At 45.7% G+C, this 22,918-nt stretch overlaps 1 protein-coding gene across 7 annotated transcripts in view; it reads left to right on the forward strand.

Annotated features, from left to right (window-relative positions):
- GPR45 (G protein-coupled receptor 45) overlaps positions 1-21,322 on the forward strand; it is a 75,222-nt gene extending 53,900 nt beyond the window's left edge. For 3 of the 7 annotated variants that reach the window (XM_055122953.1, XM_055122955.1, XM_055122956.1), the window contains exon 2: positions 19,797-21,322. In XM_055122953.1, the coding sequence (XP_054978928.1) occupies positions 19,861-21,150 (1,290 nt within the window). In that variant the 5' untranslated portion in view covers positions 19,797-19,860 and the 3' untranslated portion in view covers positions 21,151-21,322. Of the gene's footprint in view, positions 1-9,046; positions 9,210-15,269; positions 15,355-19,796 lie in introns of all 7 variants that reach the window. The other 4 variants (XM_055122951.1, XM_055122952.1, XM_055122950.1 and 1 more) reach the window with 3 other exon arrangements.
- Positions 21,323-22,918: the final 1,596 nt, after the last annotated feature.

The following is a 22,918-nucleotide window of genomic DNA, read 5'->3' on the forward strand; positions in this document are numbered from 1 at the left end:
GAATATATGCTTTTACATATATATATATGGACTGGAGCAGTAGCACAGTGGGTAGGGTGTTTGCCTTGGATGCAGCGGACCCAGTTTGATTCCTCCATCCCTCTGAGAGAGCCCAGCAAGCTACCAAGAGTATCCCACCGGCAAGGCAGAGCCTGGCAAGCTCCCTGTGGCGTATTCGGTATGCCAAAAACAGTAACAACAAGTCTCACAATGGAGACGTTTCTGGTGCCTGCTCGAGCAAATCGATGAACAACGTCCCACGGGACAACAGTGCTACAGTGCTACATATAAAAGCACATAAGGCTCAACCTCTAACAAGAACAATAGTGATCTCTTATAGAAGGGCTTAATGACCCTTGGGTGAAATACAACAATCTTCAACCTCTTTCCTCAAGGATACTTTTTTTGTAGCATTTTCAGTGGTTTTTCATAACAATACAAAATATATTATTTTGGTTCTGCTTTGGGGCAGGGATTAGAGTTTGGGATATAAACATCCAAAATATGGTGGTGGGAAGGTGTAATGGTGGTGGGATTGGTGTTTGAATATTAAATGTAATGAAATACAGACAAGTGCTACTTTATAAAATTTTTAAAAATTATAAAAACAAATCCCCACTTAGGCTGGTCTCCTGAGGCTCACCACTCTCTATCTACAAACCCAAACAAAGTAAAGGGGAGTACTGGGGAGAAGGGGTAAACTGAGGATATACTTTTTATCTTTAGACTTTGGAACAGGGGCAGTTTTCCTTGTCTATGACCCAGTCTCAATCTCCACAGTCAGTTCTTTCTCCCATATCTATGCAAGTTGATGTGTGAAAAGCTATGGCAGTTTGAATTAATCCTTTACTGTCCCCTTTTCTTGGGATTCTTGCATAAAAAGTAGCTGATTTCTTTCTTTCTTTCTTTCTTTCTTTCTTTCTTTCTTTCTTTCTTTCTTTCTTTCTTTCTTTCTTTTTCTTTTTTTCTTCCTTCCTTCCTTCCTTCCTTCCTTCCTTCCTTCCTTCCTTCCTTCCTTCCTTCCTTCCTTCCTTCCTTCCTTCCTTCCTTTCTTTCTTTCTTTCTTTCTTTCTTTCTTTCTTTCTTTCTTTCTCCTCCTCCTCTTCCTCCTCCTCCTCCTCCTCCTTCTTCTCCTTTCTTCTTCTTTTCTCTTCTTTTCTCTTTTGGTTTTTGGGCCATACTTGGCAATGCTCAGGGCTTATTTCTGGCTTTGTGCTTAGTGATCACTCCTGGTGATGCTTAGGGAATTGTATGGGGATGCCAGAGATTAAGCCCAGGTCAGTCACATGCAAGGCAAGTACTTTACCTGCTTTATTATCTCTCTAGCCCCTATTTTCCATAAACTATTTCCCTTTTATGCTAGTTGTTTGAGTCTCCACTATTAGTTATTAAAAAAATAGCAACCATAGGGTTGGAGAGATAGTACAAATACTTGCCTTGAAAACTGTGGTCCTCAGTTTGATCCCAGCATTGCAGATGTTCAATATCTGAGTACTACCAGGGGTGATTCCTGAGTATAGACCTGAGTAAACCTGAGCACAGTTGGTTGTGCCCCAACCGCATCCCCCAAAGAAAGAAAATGAAATGGGGGTGCTGATTCAGATCAGACCCTCTCCTGCTAAGCAGAGTCATTATGGGGACTAGTAATGTTAACTAGAACAAACTAACCTGATGGGAAAAATATTCCTATAAAGGTTAAATTACGTTCTACCTTCAGGGTGCCTCCCATGAAAGTAACCTTTTACCCAACACCTATTTTGCGATAACAATATATTTCTCTCTTACAATCTCATCTTTGGAACTTTTAAAAAAAAATTTTATTAGGGGATCACTGTGATGCACAGTTACAAACTTATGAACTTTCATGTTTGCATTTCACTCATACAGTGATCGTTTACCCAACCCTCCACCAGTGCCCATTCTCCTACACCAATGATCCTAGTATCCCTCTCACCACCCCCACCCCATCCCCCACCACCCCACCCTACCTCTGCGGCAGGGCATTCCCCTTTGTTCTCTCTCCTGTTGGGTGTTGTAGTTTGCAATAGAGGTATTGAGTGGCCTTCATGTTCGGTCTATAGTCTACTTTCAGTTTCCATCTTCCAACCCTAGTGGGTCCTCCCAACATCCTCTACTTGGTGTTCCCTTCTCTATCTGAGCTGCCTTTCCCTCCGAGCATGTAAGGCCAGTTTCCAAGCTGTGGGGCAGACCTCCTGATCCTTATCTCTACTACCCTTGAGTGTTAGTCTCCCACTCTGTTATTTTATATTCCACAGATGAGTCCCATAATTCAGAACTTATTTTATCCATTTATTTCAGACGCCAGTCTCTTAGTCCTGAGGATAGCTCAGTACACGTAGGGAGTTACACCTAAATCCTGGGAAAAAAGAGATAATTAAAATGGAAATAAACTGGATATCCAGGGAAGAGCTTCAGGTTCCACACTCAGTGAAAGCATCTTCAGATGACAGGTCGTCCTGACTTTATGGAACCTTTGATGCCTTCCAGCATTCAGAAAAATAGCACCATCACCTTGGTAGTATCTGCAGTTGGTATCAAATTCTCCATCTCCAACTTGCATAGAGAGAACCCAGTATCTTGCAGGTATTTGAAGAGAACTGTATGAATTGTTCATCAATGTGAATCAACTAGAAACTAATGGGAACACTAGTTCAAAAAGTGACAGCTACATGTTAGGAAAAGTTAGGATTGATTCCATCTTGTAAGCACAGGCTTCAAGAAAATGAATGATGTTCGCAACAAAGCACATTTTTCTCTTCACCTTCATTGCTAATCTGTAGTTGATGATAGCAGATAAAGTTTACTTTTATTTTTTTTTTGCTTCTCAACATTATCAAATATTTAATAAATAAACAAAGGGAAAGAACAATCCGTCAACATGTTACCTTTGGTAGGGAAAAACAGATTAAGTTTACTTTTAATAAATGTGAACAGGTACTTAGCACAAACACAGTGAGAACAGACATAAGTTTACCGATTTCTTTAACCTGCAATTTTATGCTTAAATGTTCTCTCTGGACTCAGGAGTCATGTCACTTTTATTTCTCAGGATTCAGTCTCCACTGATCAGTACTATCCAGGCAGGAGTCTGAGTCTTTCTTAGCACATAATAACCAAATTACAAGTAAGTTTCTTTCATATTTTCCAAGCAACAAACCTCAAGCCAGTCTATCTTGATTTCTTTTTTTTTTCTTTTTGGGTCACACCGGCAATGAACAGGGGTTACTCCTGGCTCTGCACTCAGGAATTAACTCCTGGCGGTGCTCAGGGGACCATATGGGATGCTGGGAATCAAACCCGGTCAGCTATGTGCAAGGCAAATGCCTTACCCACTGTGCTATTGCTCCAGTCCCTGTTTCGATTTCTTAACCTCAAACCTTCCTTGTAGGTTTTAGAGGAGAGAGGAGATTGTGTGCCAAAAGAAAGGATATTTTTTAATAAGCAATATCTTTTTAGTGCCATGCTCTCTTATGCCATAACCAGAATATCATAGCAACCTGCTTTAGATCCATGTAGGCCATGGTGGGATTTTTAGATGAATGTTAAGCAGTAAGACCAAAATTTTAGGCTAACTGGAGGACTAATAAGCAAATATGGCAAATACCTAAGATGTTTTGGTGGGGAGAGGCCCACATGGTGGTTCTCAGGTGCTATTCCAGGCTTTGTGCTCAGGAATAATTTCTGGTGGTGCTCAGGGGACTGTAGCAAGGATCTGAACCATTGCCACAGTCAGTGATGTCACAAGAAAGGCTAGTGCTTTTCCTCCTGTACTGTTGCTCAAGCCCAACGCCCCAAATTTTTATAATTAAATATAATTTACCATCTAGATCCACATGAACACTTACTTGTAATTAACCCCAAATTGCTCAATCCTTGAAATCCCAAAGTATCCAAGGGGCTGTTTTTCATCCTATTAGCAGACTGGAACCCTTTAAACTTCATTTTTGTTGAAGATAATCTTAAACTCTGAAGAAATATTGCTCTGCCATTCCAGATAGAGTCTCAGGAATATGACCAGTCCTCAAATTATCTATTACAGCATCCCTGTCTGTATTTATGCAAACAACATGGTGCCATGAAGTACTTAAAGAATATACTAAGGTGTCAAAAAGAAAGAAAACCAAATAATGGTGGTGGGAAGGTGTAATTGTGGTGGGATTGGTGTTATAATATTGAATTTAATAAATTATTGTGAACAACTATATAAAGATAATTATTTTTAAAAAGTGAATGGTTTTAGTTTTGCTTCTGAAGACACAATTTTCTAGGTTTCTGTAGGTTAAACTTGTATTCATTATCAATAGTTCATTCAATCCCAGGTAGAAAACCTCCATCTCCTGCAATTTTCAAGTCTCCCATTTTTCCATAAGTGCTGTGATTTTATCTTCAGTTCAGGAATATCTATTATTGTTCTTTTTTTTTCATTCAGACTTCTGAACAAGGCATTAAAACAATTATACAAATGACAAAAGGCTTTAGAATGCTCACAATTGAAGATCTTATTATAGCACAGTTAGCAAGAAAGTTTGCTCAACTGTGACATACAATTACCTACTGTACTTGGTCCAGAGAGATAGTACAGAGGGTAGGACATTTGCCTTGCATGTGGCTGACATGGACTCAGTTCCCAGCACCCCATATGGTCCTTCAAGCTTTGCCAGTAGTGACCTCTAAACACAAAGAAAGGAGTAAGCCCTGAGCTCAGCCAAGTGTGCCCCCCATACCACTACAATTTTTTTTTTCTTTTTGGGTGACACCTGGTGACGCACAGGGGTTACTCCTAACTCTGTACTCAGGAATTACTCCTGGTGTTGCTCAGGGGACCATATGGGATGCTGGGAATCAAACCCAGGTCGGCCGCATGCAAGGCAAATGCCTTACCTACTGCGCTATCACTCCAGCCCCACCGCTACAATTTCTTGCAATACCTAGAATTAACCAGAACATAGCAGAGTCTTAATGATTTCCAAATAATTTTAGGATACACACTTTATTATTCAGATATGTGGTCAATATACCAATAAGGTTAAATTTCTCTTCTTATGTGCTGTATCCAACTGGAGCGATATCACGGTAGGTAGGGCCTTGCACGCTGCCGACCCAGGTTCAATTCCTCCATCCCTCTCGGAGAGCCCCACAAGCTACCGAGAGTAACCCACCCTCACAGAAGAGTTTGGCAAGCTACCTGTGGCACATTCAATATGCCAAAAGCAGTAACAAGTCTCACAATGGAGATGTTACAGGTGCTCCCTCGGGCAAATCGGTGAACAATGGGACAACAGTGCAGTGCAGTGTACTGTTTTCATGAACACTTAATGTGCCAAATAGGCCAAATTCATATGTATTTCTCTTTCTCAAAGGAGCAAAATAATTATTATGGAATACTTTAGATCTTCCATATATCTTTTCCTTTTACTATATCAAGTAAACTTTTTTTTGTTTTTTTGTTTTATTTTTGTTTTATGAGAAATTTGATTTCTGCAAAGTTTTGTCTTATGAGTATTTAAAAGTTTAAAACACAGATAACCTATATTCAACCATCAATTTACACAAAGTAGAAAAGGCTTCGAATAATAAAACAAAGCTGTAATAAAACAAAATTAGGTATATTTGAAACCTAATAATAATAATAATAAACCAACATGAAATAGTTTTAATAACCTAAATCTTAATTTTTTAAGGCAGAACAATTAAGCAGTCTACAGTCTGAAAAAGCCCAGCAATCTTTGAAATTTTTAGTTTTTTTTTTAGCAAAGGAAACTTAAAACCTGATTTTGTTCAAATGTACTACAGATATTAAAAGTTAACTTTTAAATTCTTATAACAATCCAGCTTGACACTGCATAGATTTCTTTCTCTTAAAACACAATCATTGAAAACTCATGCCATTCTTTTGCATTCATTTTGTCCTATAACTTACTTCCATTTAACCATTCCATTTAGCCAGTTTCACCTTGTGACAGCATTCCTTCTCTGACTTGATTAAGAAAACTCCATTATCGGGGGCTGGAGTGATAGCACAGCGGGTAGGGCGTTTGCCTTGCACGCGGCCGACCCGGGTTCGAATCCCAGCATCCCATATGGTTCCCTGAGCACTGCCAGGAGTAATTCCTGAGTGCATGAGCCAGGAATAACCCCCTGTGCATTGCCGGGTGTGACCCAAAAAGCAAAAAAAAAAAAAAAGAAAACTCCATTATCTTTCTTAATTAAATGACACAGTCATGCGCTCTAGAGTTTCGAACCCCTAGTTTTAAAAGGATCCAGTGAAATACCATAGCTGCACTTAGAACAGCTAGATTCTTCCTGGAATTGAAAAACAATTTCAGCGTTGTCCATGCTTTATACAGCAGATGAAGGAGTGGCCTGGGACTTCCTCCAGGCAAGTTCTGTACCTGCAGTGACCATTCTGCTGTGTTTCGGGGCTTTTCTGGCTTTTAATGTTTGACTTTTGTAGGGAGGTAGGTGCTCAGGGGACTGTATGGAACTGGGGATTGACCTCAGGCCTCCTGCGTTCAGAACCAGCTAATGAGATCATCATTTAGGTGACCACTTCATGAGCTAGATCACTGGGACTACCTTTAGAAGCGTCTCTGGCTGTCAGGATTAAAGAACTGCATGCTTCTGCCCTTTTCCTGGCCTGCCACCCAAGTGTCACCCCATATCCCACCTAACTCGAGGGCTTTCTCATTACTATGGTCTCTTTAAAAAGTGATCGGGTGTTGACCCGGAGTGGTAGTACAGCAGGTAGGGCATTTGTCTTGCACCGAGCACCACCAGAAATGATCCCTGAGCACAGAACCAGGAGTAAGCCCTGAGCACAGCCAGGAGTGTTCCAAACACAAAATAATAATAATAATGATAACAATAATAATACTTTAATTAGTTGATTTAAAACAAACACGAGGGATTTGGTAGGGAACTGGGGGTGTCGGGGGATATAATGAAATGTTCCAAAAGTAGACTGTGGTCGCCACTATTCAGCATTCTAAACAGAATAAAAACATTGAATGACAATAGGCAACTTTTATAGTTGATTAGAGGCAGGTTATGTCTCAATAAAGCTGTTAAAACACTGAAAGAGCATCAAATCATTTTGATGGGTTTAATAAGCTACTCTCTGTGTTCATACAAAAGAAAAGCATGTTGGGAGTGGCGAGGCTTCCTACCAGTGTTCGGGGACCCAGGAGCCACTCCCAACAGTACTCAGCCAGTCTGGTCAGAAAGTTCCAGAAGATTCGAAGCTCAGAGCTGCCCATGTGGAGCTGTTCAAGGTCCTGCCATGCTAGGAACCACCAGATGAGCCTTCGGTGCTTGGGTCCTACAAGGGGAGATGGAGGCTCGTGATAGTGAGTTCAAACTTGGGTCCCCGTGTGTGCAGAAAGTCCTTGGTGCTGAGCTGACTCACCAGTCGCAGGAGAAGCATGTATATCTCAGATGTAGCAGTTTATTTCAAAGTGGGAGCATACAGTGTTAGAAAATTATAGATGCACCCAAGCTTTCAAATTATTTATGAGAGCCCAGGAGAAGGGGTGATGGTGGGGGGGGTGCAGATGTGACTTTGGAGGAGGAAGAGCTTGGCGGCAGCCCCAGTAACTCCAAGGCGCCAGAGGGGCCAGCAGCAGAGTTTCTGCAATCTGGGCAAACTGCAGCTGTTCTGGGGACTCTGTGCAGGTTATTTGGGAGACAACATGCTCGACCTGGAGAAGCACATCCCTGGCGGGACTTGTTTTTTTAGCATCTTGAAGAAGTGCTAAGTGTCTCAGGTTTTGTTAAAACATCTAGCTCTGTTCATTTTCAATGTGCACCATATGTTTTGTGTCTCTAGCAAAATCTTCATGCATAGTTCAGGGACTTACCAACCCTAGCTGTGCAGTGCCACTGAGCTGGTTCAGAAAGGTGAGGGGAGAGGAGGAGAATCAAGCTGCTCCCCCCACCCCCCACCCCCGCCCAAGAAAAAAATCAGGAATTGAATTTCTATTAGAAACCTGAAGACCTGCTTCTGAGGGATGATGGCAAATGCTAAGAATATCCCTCGCACCCGAGCAGGCTTCCTCTTCCGCCCAGATTTCCCATTTTCCAGTAGCTAGGCGGTCACACCAAGGGACTGCCCCTGGCGCTGTGTAATCCCACCAACGGCCAACATCCAGAGACTATAAAACCAAGCTCCCAGTCATCTTATAGCCTACTTCTCCCTCTGGGAGACCCAGCAGGCTACGGAGAGTTTCCTGCCCACATGGGAGAGCTTCGCAAACTCCCCGTGTTGTATTCATATGCTAAAACCAGTAACAATGCTGGGTTTCATTCCCCTGACCCTGAAAGAGCCTCCAATGCAGCATTGCTGGGAAGGATGAGTATGGAGAGGCTTCTAAAATCTCAGGGCTAGGACAAATGGAGACGTTACTGAGACTGCTTGAGAAATTCAACGATCAACGGGATGGTAATGATGATGATGATGATAATGATGATGATGATGATGATGATGATCCCTCTCATGCACTTACATGTGCCTACAGCAGAGGAAGAGATACCTACAGCATGAGAGGGAAGACTCCTCAATCAGAAATCTCTATTGCTAGTCCCATGGGAAGCGGGCCTCAGGAGATCAACCCCTGGGTGAATTTATTTATCTCTCGGGCATCCCCTCTTCTTTAAAATGTGCTTCCTTGAGACTGGAGACATAGTATAGGGGTTAAGCCCCTCACTTTGTTTGCAGCTGACCCAAATTCTATCCCTGGAATTGTATAGGATCCCTTAAACACTGCCAGGAGTAATTCCTGAGTGCAGAGCTAGGAGTACCCTCTGAGCACTGCCCGGTGTGGCCCCAAAACAAAACTAAAAAAGAAATGTGCTTTTTTTGTTGTTGTCGTTGTTCTCTTTCCATGTAAAAAGTACTTCTTGTATGTGCCATATGCACAGACATAAAGGTGGCTGCTTCAAGGACAGGAGTCCTCAGCTGAGACTGTGCTTTGATAAAAAGTCCAGGTCTTTCCTCACCACTTACCGCTACTCATTTGATTGCCTCCAGCAGACAAGTGAAATGTCACAGACAGTTAAACTGCCTCTGAACAGTTCAATGCACAAAAAAAGACGTCAAGGATTTGCTTGGAAACCAGTGCTCCTCAATGAATTTGTGCTTCAGCCTCTACTAAAATGGGGTGGGAATATAAAGATACATTAAAGGGCATTCGGTGAGTATTGAATAAGCTCCTTTGGATTTTTTTTTTTTTGCTTTTATTGGGTCACATCCAGTGATGCTCAGGTGTTATTCCTGGCTTGCACTCAGGAATTACTCCTGGCTGTGCCTGGGGGACCATACAGGATGCCAGGGATTGAATTCAGGTCAGCCCATGCAAGACAAACGCCCTATCTGCTGTACTAACTCTCTGTCCCGTCCTTTGGTATTTTTAGAAACACCAATTGAAATGAAATACCAATTGTTCTTTCACGGGAGTAAAACAAATCTAGCAGGCATTCCAAGTCATGAAGCTGTTGAAAGGAGCAGTCATGCACGCAGAAATCCACTTGTGAGTGAGTTTGGATTCGAATGTTACCAGGAGGCAGTGCTGGGTGATGCACCTCAGCCATCACCTCCCACAAGGAAAGAATTCAGCCCAGAGACTCGGGATCAGAAAGAAAGAAATTTTATTGCAAAGACATAATACTCTTCAGAACCTTCAGAATGCCAGGCTCAGAGTTGCCTGTTGGAACCTCTCCTGCGCTTTGTTAAGAGGATTTCCCAAGGTTGCCTACGCAAAGCTCACAGCAAATGTAACGCCGCCTATTTTTTAATCAATTTTTAAAATCAAATCACCATGAGATGCAGTTACAAAGCTTTCATGACTGAGTTTCAGTCATAAAATGGTCTAACACCCATCCCTCCACCAGTGTCTCCAGTATCCTTCTCGCCACCTCCAGTACAGCCTCCTCTTGCCTTGCATGCGGGGCTGGATGTGAGTTCAATCCCCAGTTCCCCCTGGCTCCCCTGAGCACTGACAGGAGAGTTATCCCTGAGCAATGCTGGATGTGGCCCACCCCCCCCCAAAAAAAGAAATATTAATAGCTACAAATCTCATCAGTTGGGTCTTAAATATAGTTGTTGTTTTCAGCATTGACCACATTGAAGCTATACTGTGAGCCACCATTAAAAACATCAGACTTGGGGTCCGGAGTGATAGTACAAATGTACTTACAGAAGGTAAGGTGCTTGGCTTTGCACACCACCAACCTGGGTTTTATCCCTAGCATCCCATGTGGTCCCCTGAGCACTGCTAAGAGTGATATTTGAGTGCAGAGGCCCCGATCTACACAGAAGGAACCCCTGATCATCGCCAGGTGTGGTACCAAAAAATCACCATACATACTTACACTTATCCTTACAAAACCAAGTCTCATAGTAAAATATTAAAAACAAACAAACAAAAAACAGCCTGCACACTAGGATCCTTTCCTGAAGCTTACCTTCTTGAGAAGCAATTCAAGGAACAAACAAGCAATCAAGAAAGAATCTCAGGGAGTGATAAAAGACCCTGAGAAAATAAAGGGAGGCTTGCCCTCCAAAGCCCATATCTCACTTCCTTGTCTCTATGTTTCTTTTTTTAAATTTTTTTTATTTTATAAGTTGATTACATTTAATAGTCAAACACCCATCCCCCCACCATTACACCTTCCCACCACCAAATTCAGGATGTTTCCATCCCAAGCCCCAAGCCCTGTCCCAAAACACAACTGAAATAATATATTTCATATTGTCTGTTATGAAGAACTGCTGAACATGCTTACAAAAAACAGTATGAAAATTGTTCTATTTTGGTGGGAGCCATTAAGACATTCTATAGGATATCACTAACATGTAGTTAAAGTTTGGGTGATGTGAGCTTTATATATATATATATATATATATATATATATATACATATATATCTGAAAATATGTATATATGCATATATATTTCCCTCTATGATTTGTTGCCTACTGTCTGAACCCCATCAAATGTGGTGTGACAATTAAGGAGAATGGGTAGGAAGTATCTTACAATGTGTCATGTGGTCCAGGAATATGTTTACTCATGCGTGAGGATCCGCCCGAGCGTGGGGGAAGTGGCCTTGAGCATGGCAGCGGTTGGGTTGTGGAGGTTTTTTGGCTGCTGGAGCTGGGTCCCTTGGGGCAGCGAGGGCTCTCACCCGCCCCGCTCTGGGGCACCCCGTGTGAAACAGCCTGGCGCAGAGTCCAGTGGCATGGTTAGTGGGGCCTCATGTTATGCTCCCTTCCTGGAGAAGCAGCCGGGGGATCTGGCAGTGGCCAAATGCCGCCTATTTCTGTAGGATTGTTTCACCAGAGAATCCCACCCCTGGGGGTGCCCTCTGCTCACGGCCATGCCTCCCCTCTGCCTTCTCTAGCAGTAACCCGGGACTTCCTGGGCAAAGAAAGGAAACAGGAGTTCAAGAAAGGGGGAGAGACTGCATACCCCCTCTTTCTTTTGTACCATCCTAAACAAGTGAGTAATTGGATCTCTTTCTCGTAAAGACGAGAAAGACTGGGAATAACCCTATACCACCAAGTAGTTGTGAGACAGCTTTAGGAGAGCAATTTTAGAACTTTCTACATATTTGAAGGTCTTCTTCAAATACGAGGAATCATTCTTGTTTCTTTGGTCCAAGCAAAAAATTCAGCCTGCGGGGCCAGAACAACTGGAAAGACACCAGCCATCCTGGGCTCAATCCCCTGCACCACATAAGATCCTCCCAAACCTCCCCAGGAATGATCCCTGACCACAGAATCAGAAGTAAGTAACGAGGCCACATCTAAGAACCGCCAAGTATGGGACCCTAAAACAAAATCCAGCGTGCCTCAGGCTGTGCGCGTTGTGGCCTAACTGTGGGCTGTTCTAACTTTCCTGACTGAAATGCACGACCCTGGAGTAGTGACTGAACTGCTACCGTGTCCAGGACATTAACCCTCAGAGGCCCCTGAGCCTTGGGACCATAATGCCAAAACTTTCGGTATGTCTGAGGGGAATGAGATTGTCCTGGATCTACAAAGACTGCAGTTGCCAATCCCCCGGGGTAGCTTGTGTCTTCCAGGGTCCTGGCCCTGAAGCCTGCATTTTCTCTAGTCAGCAGATTGGACAGTTGAGGGAACTTAGCAGCCCCATCCACATGTGCTACAGAAGCATCGGGAGTGTTCCTCTGTCCTCTGTGGATGAAGTCAAGCTCCAGCTGCTGAGCTCTTGAGGGGGTCAAAGCCGGATCAGCTCCCACATCCTTCTTGACTCACATACGCTGCTGGACCAACAAAGTCCCAGGACCCTTCCTTCTTCTCTCTTCCCACTCAGAAACCTCATTGCTGGGGCTCCAAAGTAGAAACTCACATAGAGGTGGAAGTCAGATGTGAACTTTGCCTCACACTTGAGGGAGGACATAGACAGAGGGTGGTGGCAGAGCCCCAGAGTTTCTAAAGCAGCTGACTCTTCTACTTTCTACTGGGTTTGGGTTTTCCGGGCTCCCACCCGCAATGCTGTGGGCTGTGCCTAGCAGGGCCTGGGACCATGCTGTGCTGGGTCTTGAAGTTTCTCTTTGGCCGTGGGTCAACAGTTGCTGTGTCAGTTCCTAGAACCCAGAACGCAAAATACCCTAGAGAGCATCACTGAAAACATGGACTCTTGGAGCTGGAGTGATAGCACAGCTTAGCACAGCGGGTAGGGCATTTGCCTTGCATGAGTCCGACCCAAGTTTGATTCCCAGCATCCCATAAGGTCCCCTGAGCACTGCCAGGAGTAATTCCTGAGATGCAGAGCCAGGAGTAACCCCTGAGCATTGTTGGGTATGACCCCAAAACAAACACAGACTCTTGAGTTTCACTCCCTGGTTTCTGATTGGCTAGTCCTCATAGTTTGCATTTCTAACAAATTTTATGGTGGGGTACTAGGGACCAACAGCTGCTGACCTATAGAAAGGGCTTAGCCTGGAACCTCATAAGCACACAATAAATTTCAGGCTCTAGAAGGGAAGTTGTTGATAACTGTTTCTTTCATTGGGCCAGAAAGATAGTGCCAGGAGTAAAGTGCTGGCCTTATTTTGGCCCATATTTAATCACCATAGGGTCCCTGAGTGTACTCAGGAGTGATCCCAAAGTACAGAACCAGAACCAGGAGTAATCCCTGAGAACAGCTGGGTGTGGTCACAGATAAAGCAAAAGATTTTCTACATTAAAAAGATTCCCTCAAGAGTTTTGCTTGAGGGTGCTGCCAGCAGGTCAACCTCTACCTGTGGGGCGAGTACATCAGCAGTATGAATGTGCCTTCGGGCTTCCTGATACCCCCAAATTGCCTCTGTGCCTTTGGCTGGATCTCAACAACTTGGGGCCAAGTTTACCAAGAAATTAAATGGCCAAAAGTTAGGTATGTGGGAGCCACACCCACAAACCACCACCGGCTCAGCTCTACAAGCTCATTTATTGGCCTTATTTCAGAGACCCATAGGTAAATCTCAAAAGAGACCAAAAGCCACAGTTAATCTTAGCCCCGTGCATAGCTGAACAGACTGGGGTAAATTGGAAGGGGGAGGGGTTGACCTGGTGGCCCACCCAAGCAGAGCCCCCACAGACGCTTGCTTCCACAATCCAAAATCGCTGCCATGCCCCTGACCTAACTCCACCACCTCAGGATGGACCTCACCAAGATATAGTCTGCTGAAAGTTCTGGTATGCGGGTTTTGTGACTGAAATCTCCAGGCTTTCTTGAAGTTGGGATGGGCTACCTCCCCCCACTTCCCAAAAGTTATGGAAGCACTGGCAGTCACCCCCACAAACTCACTCCAGTGCCACCCCGTAAGGTCTACTACTGGCCTTGCTTCAGAGACCCATAAGTAAATCTCAAAAGAGATCAAAAGCCATACACACACAAAAAAAGAGTTTTGCCTGCATTGAAAAAATTTTAAAACCTGGTCTTTCTCCCTTCACTTTCCTTAGAAATTGAGACATGTGGCCTAACACCTGTTTCAAAACACAGTGACTTGATGTATTACTTTTGGCAGTGCTTCATTTTTTTTCATTGCCAATAAAGTTATTAAATTGAAATGTACCATGCTTGGGTTTATATCAAAAGGACAGGTGACACAGTTGCAGGTAATGACAGAGTCAAGCTGCTTTCACAGCAAACTTTCCCATCTGCCAAAACCATCCTCATTTATTAGACTTGGCATTTGTAGACCAATATGTTCTTTGGAGTAAGAATTAAAAACTCAATATTACAAAGATCAATTGATTTCCTGAAGCAGTACTAGTGACTTCTGTATGAGAGAACCTATCTACTTTCTTACCAGCCAGCCACATCAGGACCAGCAAAAAGCAGCACATTCTACTACCAGACGCCTGTGTGTGTGTGTGTGTGTGTGTGTGTGTGTGTGTGTGTGTAAACTTGTGAATTAAGATGTGATACTGTGTGGGGCGGAGCGATAGCACAGCAGGTAGGGTGTTTGCCTTGCATGTGGCCGACCCTGGTTTGATTCCCAGCATCCCATATGGTCCCCCAAGCACCGCCAGGAGTAATTCTTGAGATGCAGAGCCAGGAGTAACCCCTGAGCATTGCCAGGTGTGACCCCCCGCCCCACATAAAAAAAAAAGATGTGATACTGTGTATAGTATTTGACTTTAAAAAATAAAAATGTTTGTATAAAAAATAAATTACAAAAGAACTACTTACCTCTTGGTCTGGGCAGTGAGATTTTTGTTCTTTGAGCTCAGTCCTGGGATGGTCCCTCTGGGGAGCAACCCTGTCTTGGTGGGGCTGTTGTACCTACAGCCTGAAGCAAAAATCTGGCCTGGAGGGTATTTGGGATTCTTCCTAGAATTTTCATATTTAGAAGATGAAGAAAAAGATTGCTTTCTTCTCAGATTGCCAATCACCCAAGCCTTTGTTTACAGGGACTATTATTCACCTGCAGGAGAGAACAGCTTGAGTGTTCTGTACCTCTGCTTAGATGCTTTGGGGTGCACGAATTTAATCACTGGCACCATATGGTTTCCCTAAGCCTGAGTAGGAGTGCCCCTGAGGGCAGAGCCAGGATTAAGCCCTGAGCACCACCTGGTGTGGCCCTCCAAAACAACAAAACCAGATGAATGTGTTCTTTCTCAAATTATCTGATCATATATAATATTTTGGGACTGTGGTTGGCCCACAGGTAACCAATACTAGTGAAAATGAAACTGCAGATAAGGTGAGAGACAATGGTTTGTTTTTTTTTTTTTTACAGTCACAGTGGAAACTTGGTTACATTATTTCAAAATTGACAAGTCATCAGTCACTGGGAAGAGAGGAATGAGGTGAAGCAAAATGAGGTGAAGTGAGCTAAATCCTCATCTGTCATATATTGATGCTAACGAAAATGTCTCCAATGAGTAAATTTAAAAAACAAGGAATCAGTTAAATACCCAGAATAGCGGGGCATCTGCCAGCCAAGTCAACATGAGAAAATCTTTCTTTAAAAACAAAGAGGGGGGCTGAAGCGATGGCACAGCCAGTAGGGCATTTGCCTTGCATGCGGCCAACCCAGGTTCGATTCCCAGCATCCCATATCATACCCTGAGCACTGCCAAGAGTAATTCCTGAGTGCAGAGCCAGGAGTAACCCCTGTGTATTTCTGGGTGTGATCCAAAAGGCAAAGATAAATATATAAATAAAATAATTAATAAAATAAAATAAAAACAAAGATGGTGCCCCTAAGACATGAGGAAGGCTAGGGCTAGGCTAGAGATTGATGAAGAGGCCGGGAGAGTTCAGGGATTGATACCTCATGCCAGGCATGCACAAGGCTCGGGTCCCAGCTCCGGACCATGAGGCCCCTCCAAACACCTCCAGAGGTAGCGCTGGGGTGGCCCCCAGAACTGCTGGGTCTGATTCTTGATACCAGCTTGTCCAAGGATACCTGGGAGAAGCCCCAGCCTGAGTAGCACTTGGGAACTACACCACCAAGGAAAGGGATACAAAAAGAAAGATGCATTTAAAAAATTCAATCAGAAACAAAGAGACAAGTCACTGTCGATGTCACTGTCATCACGTTGCTCATAGATTTGCTCGATCGGGCACCAGTAACGTCTCCAGTGTGAGACTTGCTGTTACTGTTTTTGGCATATCGAATACCACAGGAAGCTTGCCAGGCTCTGCCGTGAGGGCAAGGAAGCACTGTAAAGATATAGAGGGAAACTCAGCCCTCCCAGAACTGGAAGATTTCCCTGTCTTTCTGTTCCTAACCTTTCTCAATCTCATGACCCCTAGTTACTATTAGTTTCTGCTTTCTGGGGGCTTCCATTTGCCTGGAATCAGTAAGGGCAAAGGTAGGAGAGAGTTTAGATAGTATCTACACCACAAGGAAGACTTCACTTCTCTCTCTTCCCACGGACTCGTGGAGGGAGCATCCAGGAGAGTCTGAGCAGTAAGTAGAGTATCCAACTCATTCTTGAGGATTTGGCTACACCTATGGATCCCTCCTTTATCCTGTCTCCAATTGCCACTTTGGTCACTGGCATTTCTCGTTCCAAATTGCTGTTGAGTGATTGAGTCTTTCAACTCCCTATTATTTGGGGAGTTCTAAATTAATCCACGCTGGGATTAGTTTCCTGGTCCAATCACTTATGCTTGAAATGATTGAAAATAAAGATGTGAAGAGGGAGCACAGCTCCCTTGAGCTAGGATGTGGTTACATGTGATTAGCCCATTGTAAATTGAAAACAGTGTAAAGCAAAACTGCATTTAATATGCCTGACCTGCTGACCATCAGAGTTTTTCCTAGCACATCTTTACAGGTGCTCACAATACTTACCTCAACCTGCAGTTGTCAAAATTTTCCAACACACATTATTATTATTTTATAATAAAACATTGGTGGTCTCAGGTTCAGATGGGTGTTTTGAGGACACATTGGACTGCAAAGACACAAAACTTGATACTATATGCAATAAACAAGGACAACACAGCATACCACTATGCATGGTTTTCCCTCATGACTGATTATGTAGCTAATAGTTGCCACATATTCCCATGTTCCACCACCATGAGAGTACTGCACTGCATGTCTGCAGCCTGTGGAGACACTCACGAGTCAAAATTTGAAATATGATTTCCACTGGATACTTCTACTATTACCATTCTACATGATCATTAAGTTGGAAAGCATTAGTCAAATGGCTGTTGAGTTGGACAGTATCTACAACACCTGCTTCTCCTGTGTGCAGATCTAACACAGAGACAGCTCTGCTGGCATAGAGCACAGACATAAAACAGTTGCCATGTAACATTATAATGGGTTTGGCTCAGGACTCAAATCATATTTTATTTGTACATTAATTGATTTGGATTGGGGGCTACACCCAGAAGTGCTCCTGGTTCTGTGATCAAGAGTGACCCCTGGAAGTGCTTAGGAGACAGATGTAGTGGTAGGGATTCTAATAGGGTAAGCAGGATGCAAGTCAAGTGCCTTAAGCCCCGTATGGTATCTGGAGCCCACAAGGGCTCATATTGTAATAGTTAAGTGTTGTCAATGGGCAGACAAGGTAAAACTTCTGTCTGGGTATTCTTCTGTCTACTATGCTCAGAATCTTGGGGCCGGAGCGATAGCACAGTGGGTAGGGCGTTTGCCTTGCACGCGGCCGACCCAGGTTCGATCCCCGGCATCCCATATGGTCCCCCAAGCACTGCCAGGAGTAATTCCTGAGTGCAAAGCCAGGAGTAACCCCTGAGCATCGCTGGGTGTGACCCAAAAAGCAAAAAAAAAAAAAAAAGAATCTGTATTTAAGTCTGATTATTCCTTTTACCTTACAGACCAGAATGTCAAACCAGCAGGAGTAAAGCAGACTGTGACCAGGATAGATAAATATGCAGGCCAGATTTCACCCAGAATCTGGATTCTGTAGCACTGTAGCAGTCATCCTGTTGTTCATCGATTTGCTCGAGCAGGCACCAGTAATGTCTCCATTGTGAGACTTGTTACTGTTTTTGGTATACTGAATACGCCGTGGGTAGCTTACCAGACTCTGCTGTGTGGGCAGGATATTCTCGGCAGCTTGCCGGGCTCTCTGAGAGAGATGGAGTAAACGAACCCAAGTCGGTCATGTGCAAGACAAACATTCTACCCTCTGTGCTATCGTTCCAGTCCAGATTCTGTATTCTGTACTTGCCATATCTGTTAGGAAAAAAAATAATTAACACAAACTTTGAAAGAGGGATAGTTTCCTCTTTTCAGTCAGCCTATCCAAAACGAATAGTACAGCAGCACTACAGTTATACAAGACCTTACCCTGCGGGAAAACTGAGGAAAGGACATATAGAATCTTTCTGGACTATTTCTGACAACTGAGCAGCTGAGGGTGTAATTCAGTGGAAGATCAAGTGCCTTGCATGCACGAGGACCTGAGTTCAATGTGTAGCACTGAAGGGCTGGAGAGATAGTACTACAGGTAAGACTTTCTTGGTCGCCTTGCACACAGCCAACCCAGGTTTGATCCTCGCCATCCCATTTGGTCCTCTGAGCAGCACCAGAAGTTATTCCCTAGTTCAGAGCCAGGAATAACTATTGAGCATCACCAGGCATGACCCCAAATCAAAAAGAAACAATTTCTAGCACTGAATAACTAAATAGTTTGGGTCAGATAGAAGGCTCTCAAGAGGGGCTGAAACAAATGCTTTACATGCATTAGGCCTAAATTTGTTCCCCAGCACCATGTGGTCTCCTGAGCACAAAGATCTAAGTATCCCCCAGCACTACCAGTATGACTCCCAAACCAATACATCAGTAGTCATATAGACATATTGATTGGGTATCTTCTGTGTGCCAGGAAGGCACTGTTCCAGGTGCTGGGATACAGCAGAGAATAACAGACAAAACTGCCCCCAGGATGTCGAGATTCAAATGGAATTTGACTTGCCCAAAACTTCATTGGGTCAGATTGCTTAAAAGTAAAGCAATCTGGAGCGATAGCACAGCGGGTAGGGCGTTTGCCTTTCATGTGGCCGACCCAGGTTCGATTCCCAGCCTCCTATATGGTCCCCTGAGCACTGCCAGGAGTAATTCCTGAGTGCTGAGCCAGGAGTAACCCCTGAACATCGCTGAGTGTGACCCAAAAAGAAAAAAAAAGGTAAATACAGGCCTAGGGCATGAATATTTATTATGATGTATTCACTTCTTTATTAGGTATAATTGAATTTGCCTGGGCTGCTGACCCAAGTTCAATTCCAACATCCCTCTCAGAGAGCCCGGCAAGCTACCGAGAGTATCCCACCCACATGGAAGAGCCTGGAAAGCTACCTGTGGCATTTTTGATATGCAAAAAAACAGTAACAACAAGTCTCACAATGGAGATGTTACTGCTGCTCACTTGAGCAAATCCATGAACAATGGGACGACAGTGCCACCATGCTACCCACTCAGGCTTGTTTTTGTGGGTACCTACCCCTGCCCCAAATGGTCACTCTAGCATTGAGAATGCTCATAAAATGGAAATCTGCTCCACTAAGTACTTACAAAATGTCTCATTTCCTTTTTTCTTTCTTTTTCTTTTCTCTTTCTTTCTTTCTCTCTTTCTCTCTCTTTCTTCTTTCTTTCTTTATTTCTTTCTCCCTTTCTTTCTTTCTTTCTTTCTCCCTTCCTTCCTTCCTTTCTTTCTTTCTTCTTTCTTTCTTTCTTTCTTTCTTTCTTTCTTTCTTTCTTTCTTTCTTTCTTTCTTTCTTTCTTTCTTTCTTTCTTTCTTTCTTCCGTTCTTTCTTTTTATGTTCTTCTTGTCTCTAGGCTACCAAGCATGATCAGGCTTGAAACTGCGGGTGCCTCTGAAGTGACGATGAGCCTGTGATGGATGAATCTGCCCATCTGGACTACAGCCCTGAGCACAGACACTTCTGGCTGTCTAGTGCCCAGGACCCAAAGTGGCCTGTGGGGGGTGTGCAGACCAGACCCCAGATACCCAGCCCCTGGGCACTGTAGGAGCCTTTTCCGGGTCTGGGTAGACTCCCTGCTTCTGTCCGAAATGGCCTGTAACGGCACAGCCCCCAACGCCTACGAGTCCCCGCTGCTGAATGGCAGCAACGTGTCAGATTCTGGGGTGGCCACCGCCTCGGCCCCCCTGAGGATCTCCCTGGCGGTGGCCATGCTGTTGATGATGGTGGTGGGACTCCTGGGCAATGCCGTGGTGTGCATCATCGTGTACCAGAGGCCGGCCATGCGCTCGGCCATCAACCTGCTGCTGGCCACGCTGGCCTTCTCAGACATCATGCTGTCCCTGTGCTGCCTGCCCTTCACGGCCGTCACCCTGCTCACCGTCCAGTGGCGCTTTGGGGACCGCTTCTGCCGGCTGTCGGCCACCCTGTACTGGTTCTTCGTGCTGGAGGGAGTGGCCGTGCTGCTCATCATCAGCGTGGACCGCTTCCTCATCATCGTGCAGCGCCAGGACAAGCTGAACCCGCGCAGGGCCAAGGCCATCATCGCCGTGTCCTGGGCTCTGTCCTTCTGCCTGTCCGCCCCCTCACTGGCCGGCTGGACGCTGGTGGAGGTGCCGGCGCGGGCGCCTCAGTGCGTGCTGGGCTACTCGGAGTCCCAGGCGGGCCGCGCCTACGTGTTGACGCTGGCGGTGGCCGTGTTCTTCGTGCCCTTCGGGATCATGCTCTACGCCTACCTGTGCATCCTGCACACGGTGCGCAGGAACGCGGTCCGCGTGCACAACCAGTCCGACACCCTGGACCTGCGGCGCCTGCCCCGGTCGGGCCTCCGGCGGCTGCAGCGGCAGCAACTGGCCAGCCTGGACCTGAGCTTCAAGACCAAGGCCTTCACCACCATCCTCATCCTCTTTGTGGGCTTCTCCCTCTGCTGGCTGCCGCACACCATCTACAGCCTCCTGTCCGTCTTCAGCCAGAGCTTCTACTGCAGCGCCTCCTTCTACACCGCCAGCTCCTGCGTTCTGTGGCTCAGCTACCTCAAGTCTGTCTTCAACCCCATCGTCTACTGTTGGAGGATCAAGAAGTTCCGCGAGGCCTGCTTCGAGCTGCTGCCTCCCACCTTCCAGATCCTCCCCAAAGTGCCTGAGCGCATCCGGAGGAGAATCCAGCCGGGCACCATCTATGTTTGCAGTGAGAACCAGTCGTCTGTGTAGGGGAGCTTCCATCCCCCTGCCCTAGAAAGGGCCACCATGTCCCTCCTCCATGGCACTGGCTGTGGCCACACGTGCACCCCATGCTCACTTGCTGGCTGCCAGGCCAGTTGCAACTCGCGGGTGTGTTCATTTAGGGCTTAGGAACCCAGCACGAGAGGGACAGGGATGTTGAGGACAGTGAGGGGAGGGTGGGATGCACCGGGGGGGGGGGGGGGCGGTCAGAAGTGGGGAAGAGTGGGGGGAGCCGAGAGGGAAGCTGGTGGGGGTTGGAGAACGAGCTGCTTGCAATGGGCTTATGAAAAACTCAACAACGCCAGGTGCATGGAGGTGGCCCAGGTTGGGTCCTCTCCTGGGGGCCGCCGTGCTACTCCTGGATGCCACCCTGTTCCTTGCTGCCAGTGCACTTCCAAGGGCTGCCAGTGGGTGGTGCAGGAGCAGGCACGGGAGGTCCTTCATGGGGTTCAGAGATGCACATTGGATCGTGCCAAATCATTCTTTCTCAATACCAAAGTTGGCTGGGAGCAGAGGGAGTCCCTGCCCTCTCAGCATCCCGTGGACATTCTGCGGGAGGCTCAGAGGCACCAAGGTCCCCCCCCAACCCCAGTGCACACACCTCCCCTGTCCATGCCCTCAATCCAACCCACTCCCTTTTAGGAGCCCCCTCCACCCTCACACCTCCCTGGCATGCCCCTTCCTGCCCTGAGACGCTTGCTCCCTCTCATGCTCACCCTATCCCACCTTCTGCAGAGTGGAGCTCGGGTGAAGAAGGCTACGGGGCCTCGTTTACATGACCCCTCGGTCACCCTGGGGCCCAGGCCTCGAGTGCCACCAGGGGCCTTCAGCGCTGTGGCTGTGGCAGGGGTGACGGTCCCCACGGATCCCTGCATTCCTCCTACCTCATTCGGATCCATGGGAATCTGATGAACCGGAGAGGCTTGTAACCTCCACGCCTGGCAGCCCTGAGCCCAGGCCAGGCTGGAATCACCCGGAAACTTCGGCTTGTGCTGTCTAGGGGTATACCCAGGAGCACCTCACACAGGATGATCCTTTCCTGCTGGGGATGCCCTAATCTCTGAAGCTTTCTTCAGTTTCTAATAGAAAAAGAAGAGAGTTTTTTATTTTTTGGAAAAATCTGGTTTCCAAGTCTAACGCTGTGAGGAAACCATTGTCTGATGTGTTTGTGTCTCCCGGGCCTCTTTCACCCTGTTTACGTGGTCAGGAGTCAGGTTGGGGAGATTCCCAGCACCCCTTCCACAGCTCCCAGACACTCTGATTCTAAAATGGGTGTCTTCTGCTCGTGCCCCAGCCCCCGTGCCAACGTGTATTCATCCATGAAGGAAAATGTATTACGTGGCCACTGCATGCATAGGTAGGTAGTGAATGGGTGGGGAGGCAGCTGTGCCCTGAGCCAGCAGCTTCTCGCAGGATGACAGTGACTCAAGCATGGCACAAAACTCAGATACTCCCCTTTTTCTCTTCCATTTCCTTTCGGAGATTTTACCAAACATTTTCTGATGCTCAAAAGCTTTCATCCTGGGGTACTGGAGCTGAATGCAGGGAAGAAAGCAGGGTCAAGGGGACATTGATATTGACATGAATCTAAGACAGAGGAATATCTGACAAAAACATAATTTAATGGACTGGTGAGAGTACAGCAAGGAGGGCACTTTGCCTTGCATACGGGCTGCTTTGGTTCATATAGGCTAGACCCTATATGGTCCCTAGAGCCCTGCTAGGTCTGATCAGAGCCAGGAATAATCCATGAACA

The sequence above is a fragment of the Sorex araneus genome, chromosome X (assembly GCF_027595985.1).
Source record: "Sorex araneus isolate mSorAra2 chromosome X, mSorAra2.pri, whole genome shotgun sequence".
Taxonomy (NCBI): domain Eukaryota; kingdom Metazoa; phylum Chordata; class Mammalia; order Eulipotyphla; family Soricidae; genus Sorex; species Sorex araneus.